Source organism: Perca fluviatilis, chromosome 15, assembly GCF_010015445.1.
Source record: "Perca fluviatilis chromosome 15, GENO_Pfluv_1.0, whole genome shotgun sequence".
NCBI lineage: Eukaryota > Metazoa > Chordata > Actinopteri > Perciformes > Percidae > Perca > Perca fluviatilis.
This window is the reverse complement of record NC_053126.1, coordinates 21,501,182-21,524,563: the sequence shown is the minus strand read 5'-3', so window position 1 is coordinate 21,524,563 and position 23,382 is coordinate 21,501,182. Positions and strand designations below refer to the sequence as shown.

Below are 23,382 nucleotides of genomic sequence, written 5' to 3'. Positions count from 1 at the left end.
CTTTGCACACAAAACATATGATCTGCTTACAAAATATGATGCATAATAATATTTTCAAACATGAAATCAGACAAGATTGGCCATTGTAAGACTTCTGGCCAATACTTTAATACAGCAAAAATAAATCTAACTGTAGCAATCAGAAACGTATTAATAGGAATGATGGTTTTAATAGTTCTGTAGTGATCATTGTCAAAGACTACAACTCAACATTATTAGTGTTCTCAGTGTTGATAACATTCCCTTTGTCATCAGACAAAAACAACAGCCTGGGGAGTTAAAGGGTTGATTCAAGTGCATTTCGAATCATGGGTGTTCACTGTCTCCTAGTGGTCACAGTGAGGAACTGTAATGCTTTTTTTAGCATTAACTGTGTTGTATAACAGTTATTTAAGTCAATATTTACAACTTATTATCATTGTGCAATAATAATATTAGCTATGCTATTAACTCTACAATTTTCTGATCTAACGATCAGTTTAACTTGCTAAAGCGGTAGCTTCCGGTGTCATTTGGAGAAATATGATAGCATGCTAGTGCTACCGGTAAATACTTTAAAAATAAATACATTTCTTTACAAATCTGCACTAAAAACTGAATACGTACATAGTATTTTATGGCAATATTATAACTTACTCTCCAACAAAATACTTTTAATGCAACAAGTCTTATGACATCTATTTTTTCACGGTGAACTGTGCCTCACACCTCGAGGGTTAAACATTTTTCATCTACCAGCCAAATAGCTAGTGAATGTTCAAATTTTACCTGCAACTCAATAGATTACCATTGGTTTTTTGGGCTGGTGAGTGAAGCAAATCTACCAGCCACTTACATATTTAACCAGCATTAGGCTGGTGCTAATTTTGATTATGCTGTCTGCCCCATGAATGAAACATTATAGGACAAAATAAAACAATATAAAATTGATAAAACTGCACAAAATAACCAATTCAAGCAGTGCAGTGGTTTTCGGTCACAAAAGAGTGACAGTTTAACTGTCATAGCAAGCAGATACAAAAGTAGATGCCAAAGGAGTCTTTTAATCAAAACTTCACATTTTCCATGTTTGAACACTTCCTCTCATACAAACAAATGCATCTTCTTGAAAAACATTTCAAAAGCATAGACAGACTAAATGCCAAAGAAAGGCACTTCACTAGAACTTGAATACAAGACACAAAAAGAGCTATACATAGTTTAAACGTGTATGTGTGTGACTGTGAATCATCACAGAGAGCTTTCAAAAATAAAACAGTTACAAGAGTTAGCTTTGTAGATTAACAAAATGCAAACACACAAACACACTTGGCAAAAATAAAGCTTCAGGTTTGCAAGCACAAAAGAATGTTAGGAGCTCAGTGATGGGAAACAAAGCAAAAACCAACATGTCCTATATGTACAGTGACTGTCTCTGAGCCGTTTGTGTTTATCTGTCTGACACACTCTGTTGAGCTCTGACCAAATCATGAGGTCCTAACCAACCTGACAGAAGCGTCAGTACACTATTATTTGAAATAAGTCCACAAAATTCCCCCTACAGTCCTGTGCTTTTGTCCGCCTCTGATATGCCCTGCTATCTGCCTACACAACAGACAAGCTCATCATCGAGCAGTTGGTTGCACATATTATTCTATTGAGGTGTTTATTTTTTTTTCTTCAGTTGTCCCACCTGCTCTTTCTACGCTTTGGTGGTTCAGGGACAGCAAAGCTATCATCTCCTCTGTCCCTGCCCTCCCCATTCCCCCTGTCGCCCCCATCCCTCTCACTCCTCCGGTCATCTCTGTCCCTCTTGCTTGCATCGCCGTTGCGACTATCGCTGTGGCGGCTGCTGCTGCTGCTGCTGCTGCTGTAGCGGTCCCGGTCCCCGTGGCGGTCACGATCTCTGTCGCCATAGCGATCCCGGTCTCCGTCTCCATGCCGATCCTGGTCTCCGTCTCCATGGCGATCCCGGTCTCCATAGCGATCCTCTCCACTGTGTCGATCGCTCCTGTCGCTGTGGCGGTGGTAACTATCGTGGCGCCCTCGGTCCTCCCCGTGTCTGTCTCGTGGGATGTCTCTCTGTGGGGGAGGTGCAGGCGGAGGGTAGCTCGGCTGTGAACTGGTTTGACTGGTGGGCACGGAGCTCAGGGAGCCAGCGCTGGTGAAGCCAGACATGGATAAGGCGGCGCTCTGGGACCTTTCTGAACTGTTGGGGGACTCAGTCGGCACAGAGCTCAGGCTGCCGGCACTGGTCCAGCACGACGAGCTATTAGACTTGGTGGTGAGCTTTGGAGGGCCGCTGGACGCAGCCACAAAGTGGCTTTTATACTGAGCCTAGAAGAAAAAGAGACAGAGAGAGGACAAGATTAGCTGCCTGGGAGGCAAAACAAGAAATCCTTACTTTGAAACTTTAAAATAAGGATTGCACATAGACTGTAAAAAAAAATAAGGAATTACCCTGCATCACGACCAAAATATATTTGCAGGATGATAATAGTAGTATGCTGATTTATATATTATATATTTCTTGGCCAGGTGCTGAGATTTCTGCTTCTGAAAAGTCACTCTGCTGCTTACGCCGTTTGAAAATTTCAAGACTGTGTGCTAGGAGTGACTGACTGGCACAACACAACTCTCTCCCTCATAATACAAGTAACAATACAATCGTTTTTTTAGTAATATGTTAAAATGAATGAATTGAAGGCAGAACAACAGACAGGAGAGAGTTCTACCTGGAAGGCTTGTTTCATCGCAGACATGCGATCTCCCATAGCCCCAGTGGGTGGTTTGCTGTAACCTTCAAAGCTACTAGTGGAAGACAACAAGCTGCTGCTGCTGCTGCTGCTGCGTTCCTGCAAAAACAACATAGTTACTCACATCCCTTTTAATTTTCTCCAAGTATCACCACGAAACTCAATCTAAAAGAATTATCTAAACCATCATAGAACATTTAATGCTGTCAGAGGGTCAACATTTACAGATATTACTATGAATATATCTGCAATTCAGAGAAAAATATTGTACAATTTCTACACGACATTTATTTAACAGCTACAGTGACTACTATGCACACAAAACATATGATCTGCTTACAAAATATGATGCATAATAATATTTTCAAACATGAAGTCAGACAAGATTGGCTATTGTAAGACTTCTGGCCAATACTTTAATACATCAAAATTAATCTAACTGTAGCAATCACAAAAGTATTAACAGAAATTAAGGCTTTAATAGTTCTGTAGTGATCACTGTTGAAGACTACAACATATATTAGTGCAGCAAAAAAGCACAGTGTGGTAATTAGTTACTCACAGAACTTTCAGCCCCCAGGCCTGGTCTCTCTCTGTAACCAAGACCACCTCCACCAATATTCATCTTTTTTCCTTTACCACCCTTGAATCGGGACTTCCTGAACCAGGGATTCTGGGAAATAAATGTAAAGAAAACGAAATTGAAAATATTCAATTTACTTTACAGCTTTTTTTATTCTTTGACATATTTATCTTACCTGCATGGCTAAATCCATCAGTTCTTTGGAAACGGCTTGATTAGCTCCCTCTAGATTTCTCACGAGGTCACCAGCGAATGTGGTGTCTTTGTTGGTGAGGAGAGTGTAAGCGACACCCTTCTCTCCAGCGCGACCAGTTCGACCAATCCTGTGTGTGTGCGTGTCGATGTCTCGTGCCACGTCGTAGTTCACCACTGTACGAATGGATGGGATGTCCAGACCACGAGCTGCAGAGGAATGGAAACGGGAAGCAGAAAAGTGTTGATACTATAGTTTTGATACTCGGCTCTCGATATACAATAGTCTGAACTGTCACTTCACTGAGCAAGTGTTCGAAATGGAAAGCGACAAGGAGGGAAAGAAATGGGAGGCAGAAAACTTCTCCCATTTCCCTCACCACCTCCTCTTGTACTCACCAGCTACATCAGTGGCCACCAGAACAGGCAAATTCTGTTTCTTGAAGTCGCTGATGACCTTGTTCCTCTCACTCTGGTCCATGTCTCCGTGTAGAAGGCCCAGGCTGTAGCCCTCCTGGGTCAGATTAGTAGCCAGTTCCTCACAGTTTGCCTTCTTGGTAACGAAGATAAGAACTGAGCCAGAGGAGGTGAACTCGACCAGCCGCCGAGTCAGCCAGCCCCATTTATCTGTCGAGCTGGGCAGCATCTCCACCATTTGGGTGACATCCTCATTGGCCTAGTCAGAGAAGTAAGGTAATTAAAACATGGAATCTGCGTGTTAAAGAGTGTCTTTACCGAAATTGTATTATATTTTAATGAAAGTGGAAATACTGTACACCTAAAAACATAAAACTTTTGCTACATCAATATTTTACCAGGACAAAATTATCTGTGCCTTTCAAACAGTGACTAACTTTTTCAAGTCACACTTAAAAAGGTCCAATGTGTAGGAATTTCTCCCATCTAGCGTTGAGATCATATATCGCAATCAATTCTCTAGCACCACGCAGTTCAATGTACGTACTACAGCTACGGAAGCCTTCACGCTTCAAAAAGCTCTTGCTCTTTTCAATATCCCTTTTCTTTTTCTGGGTGAAGAAGACTCCTGTTCCTGAACTTTGGATTTTGAATATGTGCGGTCCTCCATGTTTCCTTCTTCAAACTTGTCGGGGACGGGAAGCTATGATACCCATTAGCAGCATTAGCAGAACCTGTGAGTTTATCATGTGACAGCGAAAACGCGAAAGGCGGAGCAGTATGTTCTGTATGTCCCTTACCGGCTAACGTATTTCAAGATGGCGCATGAATATGGAGTGTCTACCCCAGTCCATGCGAATGCAAATGTTAAATTTCAAGTCAAAAGGAATACTTTAGGGCTGTGCTTGATTGAAGAAATTCTTAGTCGACTAACACTCATTCAATTGTATCGACTAATCGATTAGTTAATTTAATCGACAGATCTGTAAATCTGAGTTTCTCCGCAAAAAGTCATGCAAAAGCACCACTTTAATTCTTGTGTTTACCAGAGATGTGCTCATACGTTTTTTGGAAATAAGTCATTCAGCATGAAAAAAGCATAAAACATGACTAATCGACTAAAGAAATCTAAGTTGACTAAGACCAAAACGACCGATTAGTCGACTAATCGACTAAAAGGGAGCAGCCCTAAAATACTTGGAATTGATGGTGGTGGTAAATATTCATGAAAAAGGACAAGTTTGTGAACAGGCAACACAGATTTTGATAATGAACAACTAAACACGTTACACACTGGATCTTTAAGGTTAAAATAAGTTTAAAATATATATATTTTTTTAATTAAGAGTATTGTAACTGTGTTTTCATTTTGTAGCCTTGAATTTGTGTTTTGAGAATTTGAGGCACAGTGAACAAGGAATAATTTATCTCTTTGTGTAGCTACATCTTTAAAAAGTTTGTTTGCAGATATGTATGATGCTGCATACCTCTCCGATGTCTCCCTGCACCACACGAATAGGATCTACCAAGATGTCTCTGGCCAGTCTCTCTATCTTCTTTCGGAAAGTAGCGCTAAACAGAAGGGCTGAGAAGGAAATCATATTGAGAATTATACAAAAAAAAAAAAACCCTCTGAAGCCTTGCTATCTATGACAATGAAACACCTAATACTTAAGGAAACCCACTTACTCTGTCTGTCTGGGCGGACATGGCTAGCAACAGATCTAACCTGATATTCTGAAAGGGAAAAGAGAAATAAGCTGCAGTGCACAAAACAGGTTTAAACATCTCTTATACAGCACTGATAATGCCAACCCACCAAAGCCCATATCAAACATGCGATCTGCCTCATCAAACACCAGGTATGACACTCGCTGCAGGGACGTGGCCTTCTTTTTAACGTGGTCAATCAGACGACCCTGTGAAAACACACAGAAAACAGTAAATCTCTCATTCGTTGCAGCAGTGGAGTGTGAATTTTCTTCTTAGAAGGTGGGTTAAAGACAAAAGCTGGTTGTCTCTTCTCTTACCGGAGTGCACACCACAATCTCAGCTCCCTCCTGCAGAGCTTTGGCCTGCTCCCACATGCTGCCTCCTCCATAAACCGCCACAGAACGCAAAGAGTAGGCTTTCCCAAAACGCTTACATTCTGCATGGATCTGGCAATGTGACACACATCAGTGGAACAACTCGCTTAACAATGTTTATTTAACACTACAGCAAATATCCTCTATACGTTCACAAAGACTGACTCAGTCCCTTCCCATTTCTCACCTGCTGACAAAGCTCTCTGGTGGGACACACAATGATGGCGATGGGCCCTTCTCCTGCCTCCAGTTCCTTTTGGTCCATGATGTGAACCAGCATGGGCCAGATAAAAGCTGCAGTTTTGCCACTGCCAGTTTTTGCAATACCAATCATGTCACGTCCAGACAGAGCTATGGGCACACCCTAAAACCCAGATTGAGAACAAAAACAACAAAGATTCATTATGAAATCATAAAAAAAACATTTGACATTAAACTATGTTGCAACATTAAACAAGTATTGTACCGACGGAAAGAGGGTCTTTTCAGTAACCTGGGCTGTCTATGCAGTAGAATGGCGCAAACATTTTTTTTAAAATTGGTGCTGCATGGCTAGAAATATCAGAGAAAAGGGGCTGTGGTATTCCCTATCACTCAAAAAAGTAGAAAACATACAACTACCAGAATGCACAGCGCAGCACCAGACCAATCAACGCACCCACTAGTGGGTGACAAGCACGTCACTGAATCAATAGGGCGGTGGGCTGGTTACAAGCAACCATGTCTTACAGTTAAAGGGTAAGCTAAAATATGTTTCTGAAAACATTTCAGGCGAGACATAGGCAATACATTAACAGATAATTGGTTGATATTTGATTAGAGCGGCCTAGTTTTACCATTTCATCTGGGTTTTTTGCCTCGGTTTTCTCAATACAGGAAACAGTAAGGAGCCCACTTTCTGTTCCCAAACTCTCATATTTCAGCTAAACAATGCACTGAAATATGTTTCTGAAAACATTTTAGGCAAGAAATATTCAATACAGTAACAGAATTTTGGGTTTATATTTGATCAGCACTGTCTACTTTTAGTGTTTAATCTGAGTTTGGTCTGAGTTTGAGAACGAGAGAGAAGGGCAGCTGTCTCTCTCAATCCGCTTCTATAATCTTTGTATCTGCATGCAGAAGTACATTCCATAGTTTGAGCAGCAGCGTCATTTGGCATTTTTCTGCTGGCCTGTGAGTAGGGAGATCTGGGTACTGGTAAAATGGAGGGAAGTTAAACATAGTTCATTTACACATACTATCAATATTATTATGGTACAAAGTTGGTTGAATATTGGCAAAGTATCCCTTCAAGATAAACATGCAGCATTACCTGGCACTGAATTGGTGTGGGCTGAGTGTACTCAGACTTGCGGATTTGGTGCATTAGTTGCTCATCAAAGTTGAAGTGGGCAAAGCTAGTGCAAGGTTTTGGAGGGGCAGCACCAGATACCTGAAAGAGACAAAAAAAAAAGAACAAATTGAAAGACATTCAAAACAACTACGATGATGACAGTTTACACATGAGGAAGGCTCTCCAAAGAGCAATAAGTGTTGCTAAAAGTTTGACTAAAATAACTAAATCAAAGTAATAATTACTATGACATGTGTATCATTTCAGCCATATAACATTTATATACTTGTGTGCATAAATCCCGGACTTACCCTTAGGTTCAATTTGTGCCTTAACTCTAACACTTGGGTACCAGTCAGGTTGCTGACCTCTTCATGCTCATTGTAGAAGTTTTTCTCAAAGGGTGGGTAATCAATCTATAGGAAAAACATGACACATGTTAAAGACATAAAATGGTGATCCATTGTTGAGACAACTAAAACTGTCTGTGCTCAATCAGTAGTGTCAACTGTACCTCGGAGTGGTCAATGGGAGGAAGCGGCAAGATTATTTTCTTGGTAGTCGAGGCGATTGGGTTACCATCACTGTCATAGTCAATGTTTTCATCCTCTTCCTCCAGGGTCAGCCCGGCTGTGGGATTCTCTGCCATGTAGCGAAAGTAGGCTTCCTGCAGAGAGCACAGCATTTCAAGGTAAAATTGAGCCGGCGTGCTGCTTACCACAGCGTCCAGGCACCAGTAACTGACAGGAGACATTCAGCTCAACAGAAGGACAGCTTACTATTCACAATCTGATATCATCATATGACATTTCCTTACATAAACATGCATTTAAACACTTTCTAAACAACAATAATATTCTACACAAGTAAAAACCAACTCCATCACAATAATCCTAAATGCAACCTGCATGGTCAAATAGATGGGAAGGCAGGGGGGCTTTATAACATAGAGAAGGTAGATTTAGAGAATGTTTGGTCTGAAGACCTCTGATCAACGATGTAGTGGATGAAGAACTTTGGAGGGCTCACTCACTTGTTCATCTTCTTCTTCAATGTCATCACGAATACCCCTGAAATGACAAGCGGAGAAAAAAAAAAACTTCCCTGCGGCTCGTTCATACACCCAAGACAGCCCACATCCCATTATGACTAAGGTCCGTGCTTACCTGATGATATCTATTAAGCCAGCAAAAACATTGCTGGATGTGCCATGCTTTGTGCCAGAAATAGAAGAAACTTAAGATATGTCTACATTTGCCACATTGCTACTGGTAGTTAAGACAATGAATAGTACAGGAGTATACAAATTAACATTATTATTATCATCTCAAATTAGTGGGCTTATAATTTCGCTCACAAAATAATAATTCATGTGGGCAATCCTTTTCTTTCCCCTTATGGTCAAATTTAAATTTAAGCACATACATAAGGACCTCAGAAGTGACTAAAAATCAAACAAATGAAAACATCTTAGCACATTCGAATCTTACTTGGCTGACTTTTTCTCCTTTTCCTTTTCCTCCAGTTTCCTCATGTCTTTAGCTGCTTGGTCCTGGAGGAGAAAACAAAACAAGATTGTTAGAGCAAACCACAGATTAAGCATTTGTAAGCATATTCTAGTTAGCCTCTTATCTGCCGAACTGTAATTCTCTTCTCACCTCAACCTCTGCCATGAAGGCATCCAGTGGGTCATCTTCACTGTCTGACCCCCCACCAGACTGCATCTGCTGCCGTGTGGGTGAGTTCTCAGCTGGGATGTACGGCAGATCCACATTGCTGCTGGATTCCTCCTCATCATCTTCAAAATACCTTGTTGAAAATGACAAAGATGCAGTTTTCTAAATATTTAACACAACAAATCACTTTATATACTGATATGGGGTTGAACTGAACATATGTAGAAGTGTGTATGTATGTGAAAGATGTAATGCTCACGCATTTTCCTCATCAAAATTAGCTCTTTTTGTCCCTATTTTGTAGAACGATGGGAGCTGCTGGCCCCTCCCATATCCACTTGATCCTGGAGGTCCTCCAAATGTTGTGTGAGATTTCTGAGGAAGGCTGGGTTCTTCTTTTCGCCCTGCAAGGGAAAAACCTCCAAACCCAAACCCTCGCTTCACACCCGGACCACCTTTGTTCCAGTTCATGGCTGTGCTGTGAAAACATAGGGGGGGGGGAACAAGCCTTTAAGGTATCTCTGTTATTACACCAAATCTCATTGCATTCATTTGTTCTTGGCTTGGTTCTTTATTGAAGGTATTACCAATTAAACATGACTTAGCACTTGTCTGAATCATGGAAAACTCTTGTCAGCTTGCCATTTAGTCAACAGTCCGGAGCCCCCCAGGGATGTGTTTTGAGTCCACTGCTGTACTCCCTGTACACACACGACTGTGTAGCCACTTTCGACTCCAACACCATCATCAAGTTTGCTGACAACACAGTTGTGGTGGTCCTGATCACAGACAACAATGATCAGGCCTACCTGAAAGAAGTAGAGAGCCTGACCTGCTGGTGTCAGGACAACAACCTACTCCTTAATGTCAGCAAGACTAAAGAGATGATAATGGACTTTGGGAAGAAGCAGGGAAGGAACTTCTCCCCCCTTAATATCAACAGGTCCTTGGTGGAGAGGGTGGACAGCTTCAAGTACCAGAGAGTCTGACCTGGGCACTGCATACAGTAATGACTCAGTGGTGAGGAAGGCAAGGCAGAGACGGTTTCATCTCAGGGGAACATCGCTGCCTGGTACGGAAACAGCACCGAACAGGACTGCAAGGCCCTGCAGTGGTTTTCCCCCCAACTGAACACACAATACACGGTGCCCTACACTGCCTAAAGGACATTTACCTTACATCTTAATTAGCAAAAAACGTGTACACTTGCAATTTCTTAATGTGTTATAGGATATACACTTTCCTAACCTCTCCTGAAGTTTTCATCTTGTGCACGTTATCGACTGAGCAACAGCAGACTTGAGTATATGGTGGGTAGGTGACACATGAATCCTTAATGTTGCCTATGGTTTTCTGTATCACCTCAAATTACTAAAGTTTTCACATTTGTTTATCATTATTAGCCAAAAGGCCAAGTAGTAAATGATTAGCCCTGACTGTCATTCACTTTGTTAGTTGATGTGAATTGCAACTAACCAAAAAAAACGACTTAACTAGCAACCTCACAGAAAAACCCTTTGAATACGTTTTGTTACCTCCAACGTAGCAACGTTAGCGCAGCATTAGCTTAACAACACAGTGTGTGCATAGCTACAAGTCATATCTACGTAGCTAGATGTGAGAAGACATTTCCACTCACGTCCATGGATAAACGCATGTTTTCTAAAAAGCAATATTACATTACATTAATCAGGCATAATTTAGGTTGTACTTTGCAGCATGAGACAACGTTATCAGGCTTAGAAACTGACGTAACCGCGTTAACATAAAGCTAATTAGCCATTAGCTTAACACGGTGGTACAAAGCAATACAACATTGTGATTTACTTGCTGGCTAAGGGCGGTTTATTAGATTTAGAGTAACTTGATAACACGACAACATTAGCCACGATGATCTACACATAACGTTAGCATTAGCTCAAGGCCGCAAAATGAGCTAGGCCGTGATGGGGGTGTGCCATATAGTACGGGTGTGCGAGGCTAGGGTCAACACCGTGAATTTCGTGTAGTTGGGCTGCATTTGACAACCGATATACGATAACATTATTCGTTGACTGAATGTATCAATTATTTTGTTAACAGTGGTTAACAGGGCTTATTTACCTTTTTCTGATGCCAGTAAACGCTCCAGTGTTTTCAGTAGATCAAGCGGTGTCTACGTCATCTGTGTGCGCAAAGTGCCTGTGGTTGTTGGAGTACGACGACGATCAACCAAAGCGTAGTGGAGAACTGCCAAAAACATCTCGCTGGAGAGGATGGCTAGCTGAATAAGTTATCATAAAATACAATAGCACTCCAGCCAGGCATTGCTGTTCTAAACATTATATAGGTAAGTTATTAAGTCAATAAAACAATGCATTTCTTGTTGCTAAAATAAGTCAAGGTAGCTCTTTAGCTAACGGTAATCTACTATTGCTAGCCCTGCGCATTTTATTAGCAAGCCATTTACAAGAACTGAGCTCTACTTGTGAGGATTTTGATATTAGTGATTTGTTTTTGCTTGGTCTGTTCAGATTACTTCGCTTGCTATCGTTGGAAGTCAGCATCTCTGTGTTTGCATTTTAGCCACTATTTTTCAAGCGTGAATGTTGATTGGTTTCAGCCCCACATAAGCATAACGATATAATCACTCAAAGCCAGCACTAACTACTGAGAGATCATCTGGCTGGTGGATTTTGCTTTACTATATAAGGTTTAATAATCACTCTAATAACGTATATGCATAACATGCATTAGGCATGACAAGTTAACATGTTTGCTTATGTGCTAAAAGGCAAGTAATTTCACTAAGTATCACTTACATTTTAAAATATTTATGTTCTACAGATGTGTGCTGTTTGTCAGGACATATTTATTCTATGATAGAATTCTAAAGTGTAGTAATGATAATCACTCTCATTGACAAAGAGGATTCAACTAAAGGTTAAATCTCACCTGATTCAGTGTTACCATTTATTTCTTACAAATAGAGTACATATAGTTAAAGAAGGGAGGGAGGTAGGTATACTTTATTAATACCTTGAAGGGGAACTCAATTGTTCACTCTGTTATATATATATACACACACACACACACACACACACACACACACACACACACACACACACACACACACACACACACAGAATACACACATGCACAAACAGGACCTATACACATGCATTAATGTATGGAGAGATATGGGGGTGGGGGGGTCTGCCCCATAGGATGAAAGTTTATCAGATATATTCCAACTTCCACTGTTACTGAATCAGGAGCACCCCAGGTATCCTTCATACATTTACATTTATACTAATACTATTTTCTTAGGAGACAGGTCATTTGGAGCAAACACACTGATTCTGTTATGGTTTTTCCTGTCTATAATAAGGAATGTTATGCAGAATGTAATCAGTGCATGGTTCAGTTGTGTCTGTTCAGCTCAAAGCTAAACTGGCTAAACTGCTATGTATTTGTGCCTCAAACGATTAAGTCAAGTTTTCAAACTGTGTATAATAAAAGACCCCTGTCTCTGGCTCGTAATATTAGCCTACTTCATAACCCTGTCATATTTTATTTAAAGAATATCAGCTTTTGCCATTAAACAGAAGATTTACAGTACCACAGGCTCGACTAAACAGACTGCGGAACTCTTTTGTTACTGTTGTATCAGAATTTAGGTCCTGAGTAGGCCTCAATGTATCTGTATCGAGTAGGCATTGAATGTGATTGTGAATGATTACACTGCAGCTACTTATCATAATGTCTGATGTAATATACTGTACCTGTATGTTTGTAGTATTTGTTTTATTGTTTGGTTTAATGTTGTGTTTTGTTAAGTATGTGAAACAGTGTACGCCTTGGGATGCATTTATTAAAGATTCTGATATTAAAGTGAAATCAAATCAGATAAAATAAAATAATTAATATGATAGACCAACCACAAGTGACTTTTGTCCCCAGCAGGAGTAGACCAAATGAAGACATCTTCTACTTCCCAGTTTTTTTTACTTGTCTTCACAGGTATTCCCTGGACGTGTTTTCACGTGTAACACACTCAAGAGGATCCATGTCTTTTCTTGTAAGTGTTTGCCAAGTACCTCCTATTTTAGACATAGGCCAATTTAGGGATTCAATTTAATCCTAGAACTAGGATTTAAATCTGCACTACTTGTATGTTTTTAATCAATATTTAATATTTAATCCCTATAAGGGAAATCTGATATTTACAATATAATTACCATGTCATTGTATGACAGTTTTCATTGCAAACAGCCAGACACTATTGTTATCATGACGAGACAATAACGTACAGTTATCTTCTCTTCAGACAAGAAAGTATTGCTAAGCTTTTTAATTTTTTTATTTAATTGAGCTTTCTGTGATAGTCTCTTTAATAAAAGAGACAGAAAACTTTTACAGCTGCAAATTTGGAAGTCAACATGAATCATCTTTTAAATATGTTTATGTTTCTGTGGAACATTTCTTTATTCTTGCTTGCATTTTCTCTCTTCTCTCCTTGTCTGGTATTAACCCTCTGTGTCTGTCAGCGTTGGGTAACTGAGAAACTGAGTGTGGAGAGCCTGCGGGATTTGGAGTTATTTGGAGGTGAGGTCCAATGCATACTGAGAAACTAAATGTTTCCACATTCCCAAACCTCTGCTTACACACTAGGCCCTTCATGAGCACAAACAGAAAACAACATTCTGCTCTAGTTGAAGCTTTGCTCTGCTTCTCAGATGTCCTCCTAGAATTCATCATTCCTCATTTGTTACCTGTCTTAAGTGTTACTGCCTTATTGTTGCTGTTTGCTACAATAATTTATGAGAAAACGGCCATTTTATTTAATACTTCTTGTGAATGTGTTTATCTCACGTGTAAAAAGGCTGCCTACTTGTTTTTGGCTGTCAAATATTTTTAATTTGCCATTATTCCTAATTCATTCTGAAGTTACCTCTTGTGGTAACTCATGTCTTTAACCACATTCGCTTTATTGAGAAATAACGTCTGAATTTAGTCAGAACGTTTTGCTCTTCAGATAAAGATACAACAAAGTATAGAACTCAGTGTGGTGCTATAATGAAATTACTATAAATATGAGCTGATAACTGTGAAAACTTATACATCAGTGGTAATTACGAATAAGATATACATGTTTTTGCGTGGGCTGGTGTATCTCCTACATGGTATCATGAAGGGCAGAATAATGGCAATCCAGGGGGAGAAGAATCTGAATCAACAGTTACATGTAATTGGTGGTACAATAAACCTCTATAGTGTTATCAGCTGCTGCACGATGCACAATAACCGGCCTAAAAGAGTTTGATATGCTGAACTCTGTGCAGCAGCAGCAGGACACCTTTGTTTTAACTAGAGTATCAGACAAGCGGGTTGTTAGAGGCGAAGACTGTCACATACTCATTTTACGACCGGTAGCGTTTCATTTTTGTTCCGACAGTGTGTGCGTAATATTTTTGTCACAATAGAAAACATGAGTGAGTATATGTAATATCGACAATGGTTAATAAATGTGTTTGGGCTTAGTTTTGCCCTATAATGTGTAGTACTATGTTGTGTACCAGGGCTCTAGACCACTCACAACAAATCTACACATTGTCCCTGTCAGGCAATAACCTTGTATGTCTAAAACGGTTGCTTTGTGGGGAATGAAAAAAAAGGCTAATTTGAAAAAACTTTTGTGGAGCTATTTACCTCAGATGAAATCGCTTTGTCACTGTTTAAATATTTGTAAAACCCACAGACCAATGTAAAAGGTGACTAATAGCATTGATTTATGACAAAATATGGAGAGTCGAGGTTTCTGCCCGACGGCGACAAAATCTAAACTCTGTATGAAACCCTCCCAAAGACACTCCAATGATGAGCAGGCCATAGATCTTCCTGCTGACACATTTTGTCAAATGTTTCATTGTGGGGTGGATCCTTAGACCACCATAGCTACACTTCGGTTCACACAGTTTTAGAAAAACAAACCGAAAATGGTTGACATTGTACCTGAACCCTAGTCTGGCTATCACCAGATCCAGCTCAAGCTTTTTAAGATTATTTTTTGGGCATTTTCGGCCATTATTTTTTGACAGGACAGATGAAGATACGAAAGGGGAGAGAGAGGGGGAATGACATGCAGCAAAGGGCCGTAGGTCGGAGTCGAACCTGTGCCCGCTGCATTGAGGAGTAAACCTCTATATATGGGCGCCCGCTCTACCAACTGAGCTATCTGGGCACCCCAAGCTCAATCTTTTAAGATTGAACATTAGTCTGGGGAGTCTGCTCTGTATTTTCTACTGCACAAGAGGCATGATCAACGGGCATAGTTCAAATGACTCTGTACGAAATTGGATAGTCCTTCAACCAATCAGACCAACGATCCGGGTGACGTAGCAGCAACAGCGGCATCATCGGGTTGCTGCGCTTCGTTGGCCGCCATGTTGAATGTAAATAAAAAGCTGCTTGGTCGCTTCTCTATCGTCATCGTGTTAAACCTGCCAATAGCGCACCAGGTGGATAAGCCAGTTTGTGATTGGTCCCCGCAAAATTGTAACGGAAGCAGGATAGATAAACGTACAGGTTTCCAGCCTGAGCTGCAGGGCCCGGCAGATCGGGCTGGGTTTACCCAGTCTACCTGAGCCCGTGACTGCCACAACTATTCAGACTGGGATACTTACTGCTTTAATTCGTTTTTCACCTTTGGCTTGGCTCCAGAAGTGCTTCTCTGGAGGGATTGGGGGTTAAGTGTCTAGGAATTAGTTTGGGCAAATATGATATGAAACCTTTTCCAATCAACCTGAAGCTTAAATACATCACATTTGTGGCTGTTTATCAGTGGTTTGATTATCTGTTTAAGTGTAATGTTTCTCCTCATTAATAATTAGTATAATTTGTGGCACATTATTAAAGCTTTTGTGTATTATGGAAAGGTTCTGGGGTGCTTTAATTCTTTGCCTTATTTTCTTGCTGGCAGATCATTACTCAATGTTGCATGCTTTTTGAAGTGTATAATTTCTCATATGGCTGTGCTGTATTGTCATTGCTGCATAATATTTGGGAAGAACCTGCAGGGTTTAGCTGGATTGTTTTTCTTTTTCATCTGCTTTGGTAATAAACTATATGATTAAGTCTGTTATGCCGATGTAAGCAGTTTACTGGGGTGAGAATTTTTGCAGTTGCAGTTTAATCATAATCCTACAAGTTATCATGAAAACCATCTGACTTGATAATAATGCGTCACTTGGTGGCTGGTCACCTAAGACAAAGCTGTTGGTTCAGACAAAACCTGTAAGTGGCAGGGAAACCATCACCGGTTGTCCATCACATTCTGCAGCATGCGGCAAACTCCCACTGCCAGATGCCGCACTTCCCAGTTCAAGAGCTGTTCTAAACACGGCTCCTTCTCCTTCTTTGTGTTTGTACATGTCTTTATGTCATTGATGTGGTTTTTCTACCCCAGAGCAAGCTCAGGGACTCTCTCACAGGAAAGTAAGTGTGGTACTCCTGTCATCATCATCCCCATCTGCCCTTTGTGTATGGGCGTGCATGCATGTGTATGTGCGCACACAGATTTAGATGTAGAGGAATCCACAACCCCCCCCCCCCCCTCCCCCCCCTTGAGGCTTTGCACATGTATGTATGCATGGGTGTCTAGTTCATGACACACGCTGTACATGCTCATAGCTCAGAAGGTCACCTCACTCACCAGTGGAATAGAAAGAGAATAATGAAGTCTAATGTAAAAAGTCCTGTCTGAGTCCTCTGTGTGCTGTTAAAATGCTGCACTCCAGGTAACTGCACTGTTTTGGATTTTGGTGTCACCTCACTAAGAGTCTAATTTTGTGTTGTGAGTGTTTTGCGTTTTGACACTTATCTGTGCTGACGGTCTGTTAAGTTGATGGCGAACTTCTTGTGTCACAATTTGATTTAAGACACTGTGTGTCCCTGCAGGCTCTAGATGGATGGGGTTCCATGTGTTCAGCTTTAGCAATGCATGGCAACCCCTTCTGAATCTGATCAAGATGGCAGTTTGTACAGCAACCTATGTGATTAGATCACCATTTACAGATGTTCCCTTACCTGATGGCTACTGCAGAATGTTTGGCTTTGCCGTCATGCCAGTTTTTATGTAAACTCTGTAAAATTATAGTAGTATAAGTATGGCAAAAGGCATCGTTTGGCTTCACATCCAGAGAACTGGAGCAACTCTTGGTTTTATCTGTATTTTCAGAGTTCTGTGTCTGATCTTGTTCTTGAAGCCACTTCCGGTCCGTAGGATACTATTATGCTCGAGGAAGTGCACTATTCTGATTTTGAATGTGTGTCTTCATTCTGGTCACCATGGAAACAATCCAAATATTCATTCAGCTTGCCTTCATTTGCCTTCACAGCTTGCTACTGCAATCTGTCCATTTCCATCATTTGAATGGCAAAAATTGATGGAAATCAGGAGTCCTCACTGCCAAGAATATTAACTTTTCTCTACATTGTGTTTGTGATGCAACTAACACAGGGCAGCTTAGGCTACATATGTGTAGACCACACAGTGGGATTCTTTATTTGCTATTCTGTTTATAGTATTGTTGTTATTATTATTATTATTATTATTATTATAGAATATATATATATATATATCTATATCGTTTCACAATTACTGATCAATCGTAACTGTCATTCGCCATAAAAACAACACAGTTTTATATTGAGGGCATCTATGGTATTGGAATATTTTTTAATTACTAGACCGACAGTAGACACTTGTATTCACTAATGATGATGGTTTGAGTGCCAGTATGTGTTACCAATGTTTTCCAATTCCAATTATTTTTTTTCTTTGGCTAGTGCCAGGGGTCACGCTAACGCACCTTGATGACACACCTCCACGCCTGTCTTCTAGTGATCTTTTAACAGTTCTCACACTACCTTATTACACTACCGTTCAAAAGTTTGGAATCAGCTGTTTTCTTTCCTTAAATAATATTTTAACAGAGATAAAAAAGAAACAGTATAATTAAGACAGCAAATGTATTTTTTACATTTGAAATAGCTTTAGATGATTAAAACTTCCATTTAGTCAATGTCCCAACAGTGCTACATGTCTGGGGCGAATACTGTTGGAACTTGGATTTTGGATTTGTTTTTCAGTCCAGAAAAGCGTAAGTGACCCTCGGTCATTATTGAACGACAACGGTGCAATTTGACTCTTAATATTGAGTTAGTGTGTTTTTCTTTGAGCCCTCTGCAGTCTAGTCCGTGGTTAGATTAAAGAGGTTTAAACTGGGATTTGTTAGTCCATAGTATGTTCAGCTGATATTCCTTGATCCTGTTCCAATAGTACTAACCCTAGACTAACCTATTTCGATTGTGAAGTCTGAAGAACAGTTTTACTAAAGCAACACATTCCCTGTTAATTCCAGCTTGGTCTGCATTACTGTGCACCTGCCACCTAAACAGGAACCTGTTTACTTAAATCTGCACACATTTTGATGCTAAGCTTCTAGTTTCTTTTACAAAGGACTGCTGATTTATTCTATTCTTATTCTTATTCAGAGGGATCTTTGTCTCTTTCTGCTCTTTCAGTTGTCAGTCTGGTTGAATCATTGAACAGCATTTTGTTCTCCATGTACAAAACTAACCCTTCTAACATATTTGTAAAGAGGACTTTCTACAACCTAAACGCATCAAATACTATTCAAAAGTATAGAGTAGTCCTCCTAGACATCGGACTGTACACAATCAAGCTTCTGTGGCAGGAGATTATAAACCTTTGAACGGTAGTGTATGGCCAACCCTCCAGTAGTCGCTCACAAGTTTTTTAACACAGTCCTGCACTGTAGTTAGTGAAGTCATGTATCACAGCCCATCTTCAGTCACTCTTGTTTCCTCCCCTCTACCTTCAGGCCCATGAGGACAGCCAGGAGAGTCTGACCCCCCTCCCACGTCGGGACACCATGGGCAGCTTCCTCCCTGACAGCAGCTCCTACGAGCTCCTCACCGTTATCGGTATGTAAAGGCTAAGACACAGCCGGACTGGGCTGCGCGTAATGATTTCAAGACACATACGTTTCATTCTGTTTTTCTATTAGCAGAAAGGTATTAGAAGTAGTAATATAGTAGTATTAGCGAAAGTACAGCCTCTTGTGACATACTGATTTTATAAAATGAATGCACTGCATCATTATATTAAAAAATAAAACGGCTTCAAAACATCTTGTTTTTTTTTAGTGAATGTTATCTAAATGGTAAAAATGTTATTCTTTCACTTTGACAATATAGTTTTTGAACAGTAGCTAAACAGCACTATTTCCAAGATATGCATTTGTTGTTGTTGATAACATCATTACAACATAAATACTCGTCCCCCGACGACTGGAGCATACTTGAGTAACAATTAGATGAATAGTTTATTAAATGAAGTCTGTGTTTTAGGCCGGGGCTTGGACGACTTGATGACAGTGAACCTGGCTCGATACAAACCCACCGGGGAGCACGTAGCCATCCGACGGATTGACTTGGAGCCGTGCACTAATGACATGGTTACCTACCTGCAGGTCTGCATCAGCACTCGATCCCATCACTCTGCCATGACTCAGCTCCTCCCGTAGTCTTTGTCTCTCTCCTGTTATAAATAAATCCCCCTTCTTTCATCTCACTGCTGCATTGGGAATACTTATGTAACCCTTGTGTCGGTGTTCTCATTAACTTTTCTTGTCTTTACTGCTCACCCTCTTATGCCTAATTAGATTCACAGTCATCTGCCTGTCGTCTTGACATAATAAGAAGCAGTTTCCTTTTCTCTGCCTCCTAGGGCGAACTACATGTATCAAAGTTGTTTCACCACTCCAGTATTCTACCCTACAAGAGCGTCTTCATAGCTGAGAATGAGCTGTGGGTCATCACCCCCTTCATGGCTTATGGTAAGAAATACACTTAAACTGTCACTGTATTTTATTATTCATAATAAACAACATTTCAAAATAGCCTGCACTAATAGAGGACAGCTTTCAACTCAAGGTTATCTGTGTTTGATGGTGCTTTCAGGGTCAGCCAGAGATCTGATCTGCACACATTTTGCTGATGGAATGACTGAGCTGACAATTGCATACATTTTACTGGGCATGCTCAAAGCTCTTGAATACATCCACCACATGGGATATGTGCACCGGTAAGATACACTTCCACATTGGGTTTGGGGTTTTTATGTCTTTTTCTATCACGTATAATTTTACACCAAATCAAAATTAAACAAAAGTGTTTGGAAACTGTTCAAGGAATATTAAATGTTTCTCCTGGAATTGTGTAACACAGTATGTATGACATCATAGGACACTAAAACACGCCGCTGAAAGCCAAACTAATGATTTTTATAGGTTTAGGGGAGGGTGGAGGAGGTCTTGAGGGTTTTATAGATTGACACCATGAAGCTGTTGCATAAGATCAACTTTGACCTAAAACAATAAAAGCAACAAACATATTCAAACAGTTATCAGGAATCTAAATAAAAAAAGCTGCACATTGTAGCATTACTTGGTTATTGGCATGACTAACCGGTTGGGGAGATATTATGTCATAGTTGGAGATTAGTCAACATCTGTTGTTTTCTTGTGCTGGTTTCTGGACCTATGCATTGTGTTTTATTATATTGACAGTATTGATAAACCAACATGCCAGTCTACATGACATTCAGTGTCTTAAACTGTCTTTGGTTATGTGTAGGAGTGTGAAGGCCAGCCATGTGTTGATCTCAGCTGACGGACAGGTCTGCATGTCAGGTCTACGGAGCATCTTCAGTCTGATCCGTCATGGCCAGAGGGCAAGAGTTGTCCACGACTTTCCCCAGTACAGTGTTAAGGTGCTGCCCTGGCTCAGCCCTGAGGTGCTGCAGCAGGTACAGCACTTCATTCCTTCACAATCAAGCATTTTATAATTCTGTGATAATACCGTCTTTGCCTCTGGTCCACAAGTTTTGGAAATGCTGTTCTACAGCCAAAGTTCAAGAGTATCAGTTATCTATGATGCATTTAGCAGAAAAAGTCAAATGAAGTGGAAGCGAAATAGTGAATTAAATTTTTAATGTGAATGTTTTCTTTCTCAGAACCTGCAGGGCTACGACTCTCGGTCAGACATCTACAGCCTCGGCATCACAGCCTGTGAACTGGCCAATGGACATGTGCCCTTCAAAGACATGCCAGCTACACAGGTGAGAAAAGACCTAGCAACTCCCTACCTGTTCTTCTGCATCACAATATCTGTTTGTAGCCAGAAATTTAGGGACAAACTGTGGTAAAATTAATCTTTTTCAGTATTAAAAAAATTACAGGGATGAAAGGGCTATATCTTTTAAATTGAAAGCCTGTATGTTGTTTTCCTAAAATCAAAGGGTAGGTTAACTAACTCCTCCATATCCACTTCACTTCCACAGATGCTGCTGGAGAAGCTAAATGGAACGGTGCCGTGTTTACTGGACACTACCACTATCCCACCAGAGGAGCTGTCAATGAAACCGTCTCGCTCTGGGGCTGACTCTGGGATCTGCGAGTGTCCAGGAGCTGGAGGTGGTCGCCACTCCAACGGAGAGCCCTCCTCCTCGTCAGGGGGACACCCCTACAACCGGACGTTCTCCCCACACTTCCACGCCTTTGTCGAGCTGTGTCTACAGCGAGAGCCAGAAAAGCGGTTGGCCTATCTCTTCCTACATGCTTAAATATAGTACATGTTGTAGAATATCAACGGCTCAAGGCACTAACTCTTTTCCCTTTGTTTTCCTTTTCAGACCATCTGCCACCACTCTCATAGGCCATCCCTTCTTCAAACAGGTGTGTAAAATACCAGGTTAATCCTGACATTATCACTCATGAAAACAACTACTTTTCCTACTATTTTATTATGTGGCACTTTTCTTTTACCTCTGGTATAGTCTTGCATTGCCAGACTTATCTCCAGCGTCGTGTCAGCACTGGAGCATGGTCTGGCTACACCACTTATCTATTCTGGGATGTTTGTATTTATTTAAACCAATCACAACCGTCTTGGGGGTCGCTAAGCCCGAGATGCAGTGACAGTGCCCTTGCAAAATAGATAGAAGAAGGGGAGGGACATGTGCCGGATGTCAGCAATGTACAGCCGGTGAACTAGACTACCTCTGGTACAACAAACTTATCTTTTTAGCTCAGCAGTTAAAAACCAATACAATTTCCTTTGGATGTCTTTTCCTGTAACTTACTACACTTCTGGTGGAAACAGGACTTAGTGGTGTTATAGTACAGAGAGAGATGTTTTTTTTATTGTACATTTACTCTATGGTGACATTAAAAAAAGTAATATTTAAAGATTGTCCTCCAAATGTTATTTCTTCCCCCTCTCAGATCAAACGCCGACCTTCGGAGGCGCTGCCTGAGCTGTTGCGGCCTGTGTCAGCAATCACCAGCTTGGAGATCTCCGAGCTGCAGGACTCTCCCTCTGGACTGGCCAGTCTGGAGTCAGGTCTCAGCCACCTGGAGGTGGACGACTGGGACTTCTGACAGTGGAGGACTAGGTGGGGAGTCGCTCGTGGTATTCTGATGAAACACTTTCTGAGCATACTGGACGAGATTTGTTTTTGTAATGGTCCCCTTGTTAATAATTTAAATCTCAAACTAAAAGGAGTTGCTGTTCTTAAAAGCCAGTAGCCATCTTGTCTGGTTTTAATTCCTCACAAACTTTTGTTCTCTACATGTAAACAGACTCTTGCCATCAGCAATGCACTGACCTCTCTCTCACTCTCACTCACACACACACACACAGAATGTACTTACACATTACAACTTCATCTGGAGCCAAAACTCAACAGGATTCTTCTTTTCCTCGTGCTGTGGCTGAGGTTTCAGAGGACAATCTATGGAAGTAGATGGAGCCTCAAATGTTTAAGTTGGTACTAAATATTCAGAGGGGACACTCCACCTCGTTTGAACCATCTGCTCAGTGAGACCACCGTAAGGGTGCACACCGATCCTCACAGCTCACTCAGCCCCTCTCTAGACCAGATGGAAGGTTTCGGCTTTGTCCCAAGGGTCAACTAAATGAACAGCATGTATACACATTTCTTACCTCTCTCTGCTTGTTAGTGTAAACTACATCTCATGCTTTACACATCGCTTTTGTCACACAGAGGTTAAGCATAACATCAGTTTTGTTTATCCTTCAGAGCATAGAAGTGTGTATTTCCTTGAACTTACTCTGGGTGTGTTACTTATGTCAGAAGTGAACGTTACATTGGTGCTTGTTTTGTCTGCATGTGCATTTGAAAGTGAGGGCAAAGCAAATTGTTGCAAATGTCAAACTTGACTTTTAACAATAAACATTGTTCACTTTGATGTTTTAATTTGATGGT

General features: G+C 40.8%; 2 protein-coding genes across 7 annotated transcripts; one reads left to right on the top strand and one right to left on the bottom strand.

Annotated features, from left to right (window-relative positions):
* Nucleotides 1-1,023: 1,023 nt before the first annotated feature.
* On the bottom strand, nt 1,024-11,243 carry ddx42 (DEAD (Asp-Glu-Ala-Asp) box helicase 42). 4 transcript variants are annotated; one of them, XM_039824971.1, is made up of 18 exons: nt 11,130-11,243; nt 9,286-9,504; nt 9,009-9,159; nt 8,841-8,902; nt 8,384-8,420; nt 7,865-8,017; nt 7,662-7,766; nt 7,330-7,449; nt 6,202-6,378; nt 5,958-6,086; nt 5,747-5,846; nt 5,617-5,664; nt 5,415-5,512; nt 3,910-4,186; nt 3,494-3,720; nt 3,298-3,408; nt 2,715-2,834; nt 1,660-2,316 (listed from the first exon to the last, which is right to left on the bottom strand). In XM_039824971.1, the coding sequence occupies exons 2-18, from the start codon at nt 9,495-9,497 to the stop codon at nt 1,660-1,662; spliced, it is 2,784 nt and encodes a 927-aa protein (XP_039680905.1). In that variant the 5' UTR covers nt 9,498-9,504; nt 11,130-11,243. The 4 variants fall into 4 exon arrangements, with proteins under 4 accessions (XP_039680907.1, XP_039680908.1, XP_039680905.1 ...); XM_039824972.1 differs by lacking the exon at nt 11,130-11,243 and adding an exon at nt 9,669-9,805; XM_039824973.1 differs by lacking the exon at nt 11,130-11,243 and having other exon boundaries at nt 1,024-2,316; nt 9,286-9,497.
* strada (STE20 related adaptor alpha) lies at nt 11,163-23,365 on the top strand. 3 transcript variants are annotated; one of them, XM_039824978.1, is made up of 13 exons: nt 11,163-11,355; nt 13,029-13,086; nt 13,556-13,613; nt 16,474-16,502; nt 18,914-19,016; nt 19,443-19,564; nt 19,822-19,930; nt 20,055-20,178; nt 20,730-20,901; nt 21,109-21,213; nt 21,436-21,689; nt 21,787-21,829; nt 22,379-23,365. In XM_039824978.1, exons 2-13 carry the CDS (start codon nt 13,075-13,077, stop codon nt 22,532-22,534), a joined length of 1,287 nt encoding a protein of 428 aa, XP_039680912.1. In that variant the 5' UTR covers nt 11,163-11,355; nt 13,029-13,074; the 3' UTR covers nt 22,535-23,365. The 3 variants fall into 3 exon arrangements, with proteins under 3 accessions (XP_039680912.1, XP_039680913.1, XP_039680914.1); XM_039824979.1 differs by lacking the exons at nt 13,556-13,613; nt 16,474-16,502 and having other exon boundaries at nt 11,166-11,355; XM_039824980.1 differs by lacking the exons at nt 11,163-11,355; nt 16,474-16,502 and having other exon boundaries at nt 13,023-13,086.
* The last annotated feature ends 17 nt before the right edge of the window (nt 23,366-23,382 follow it).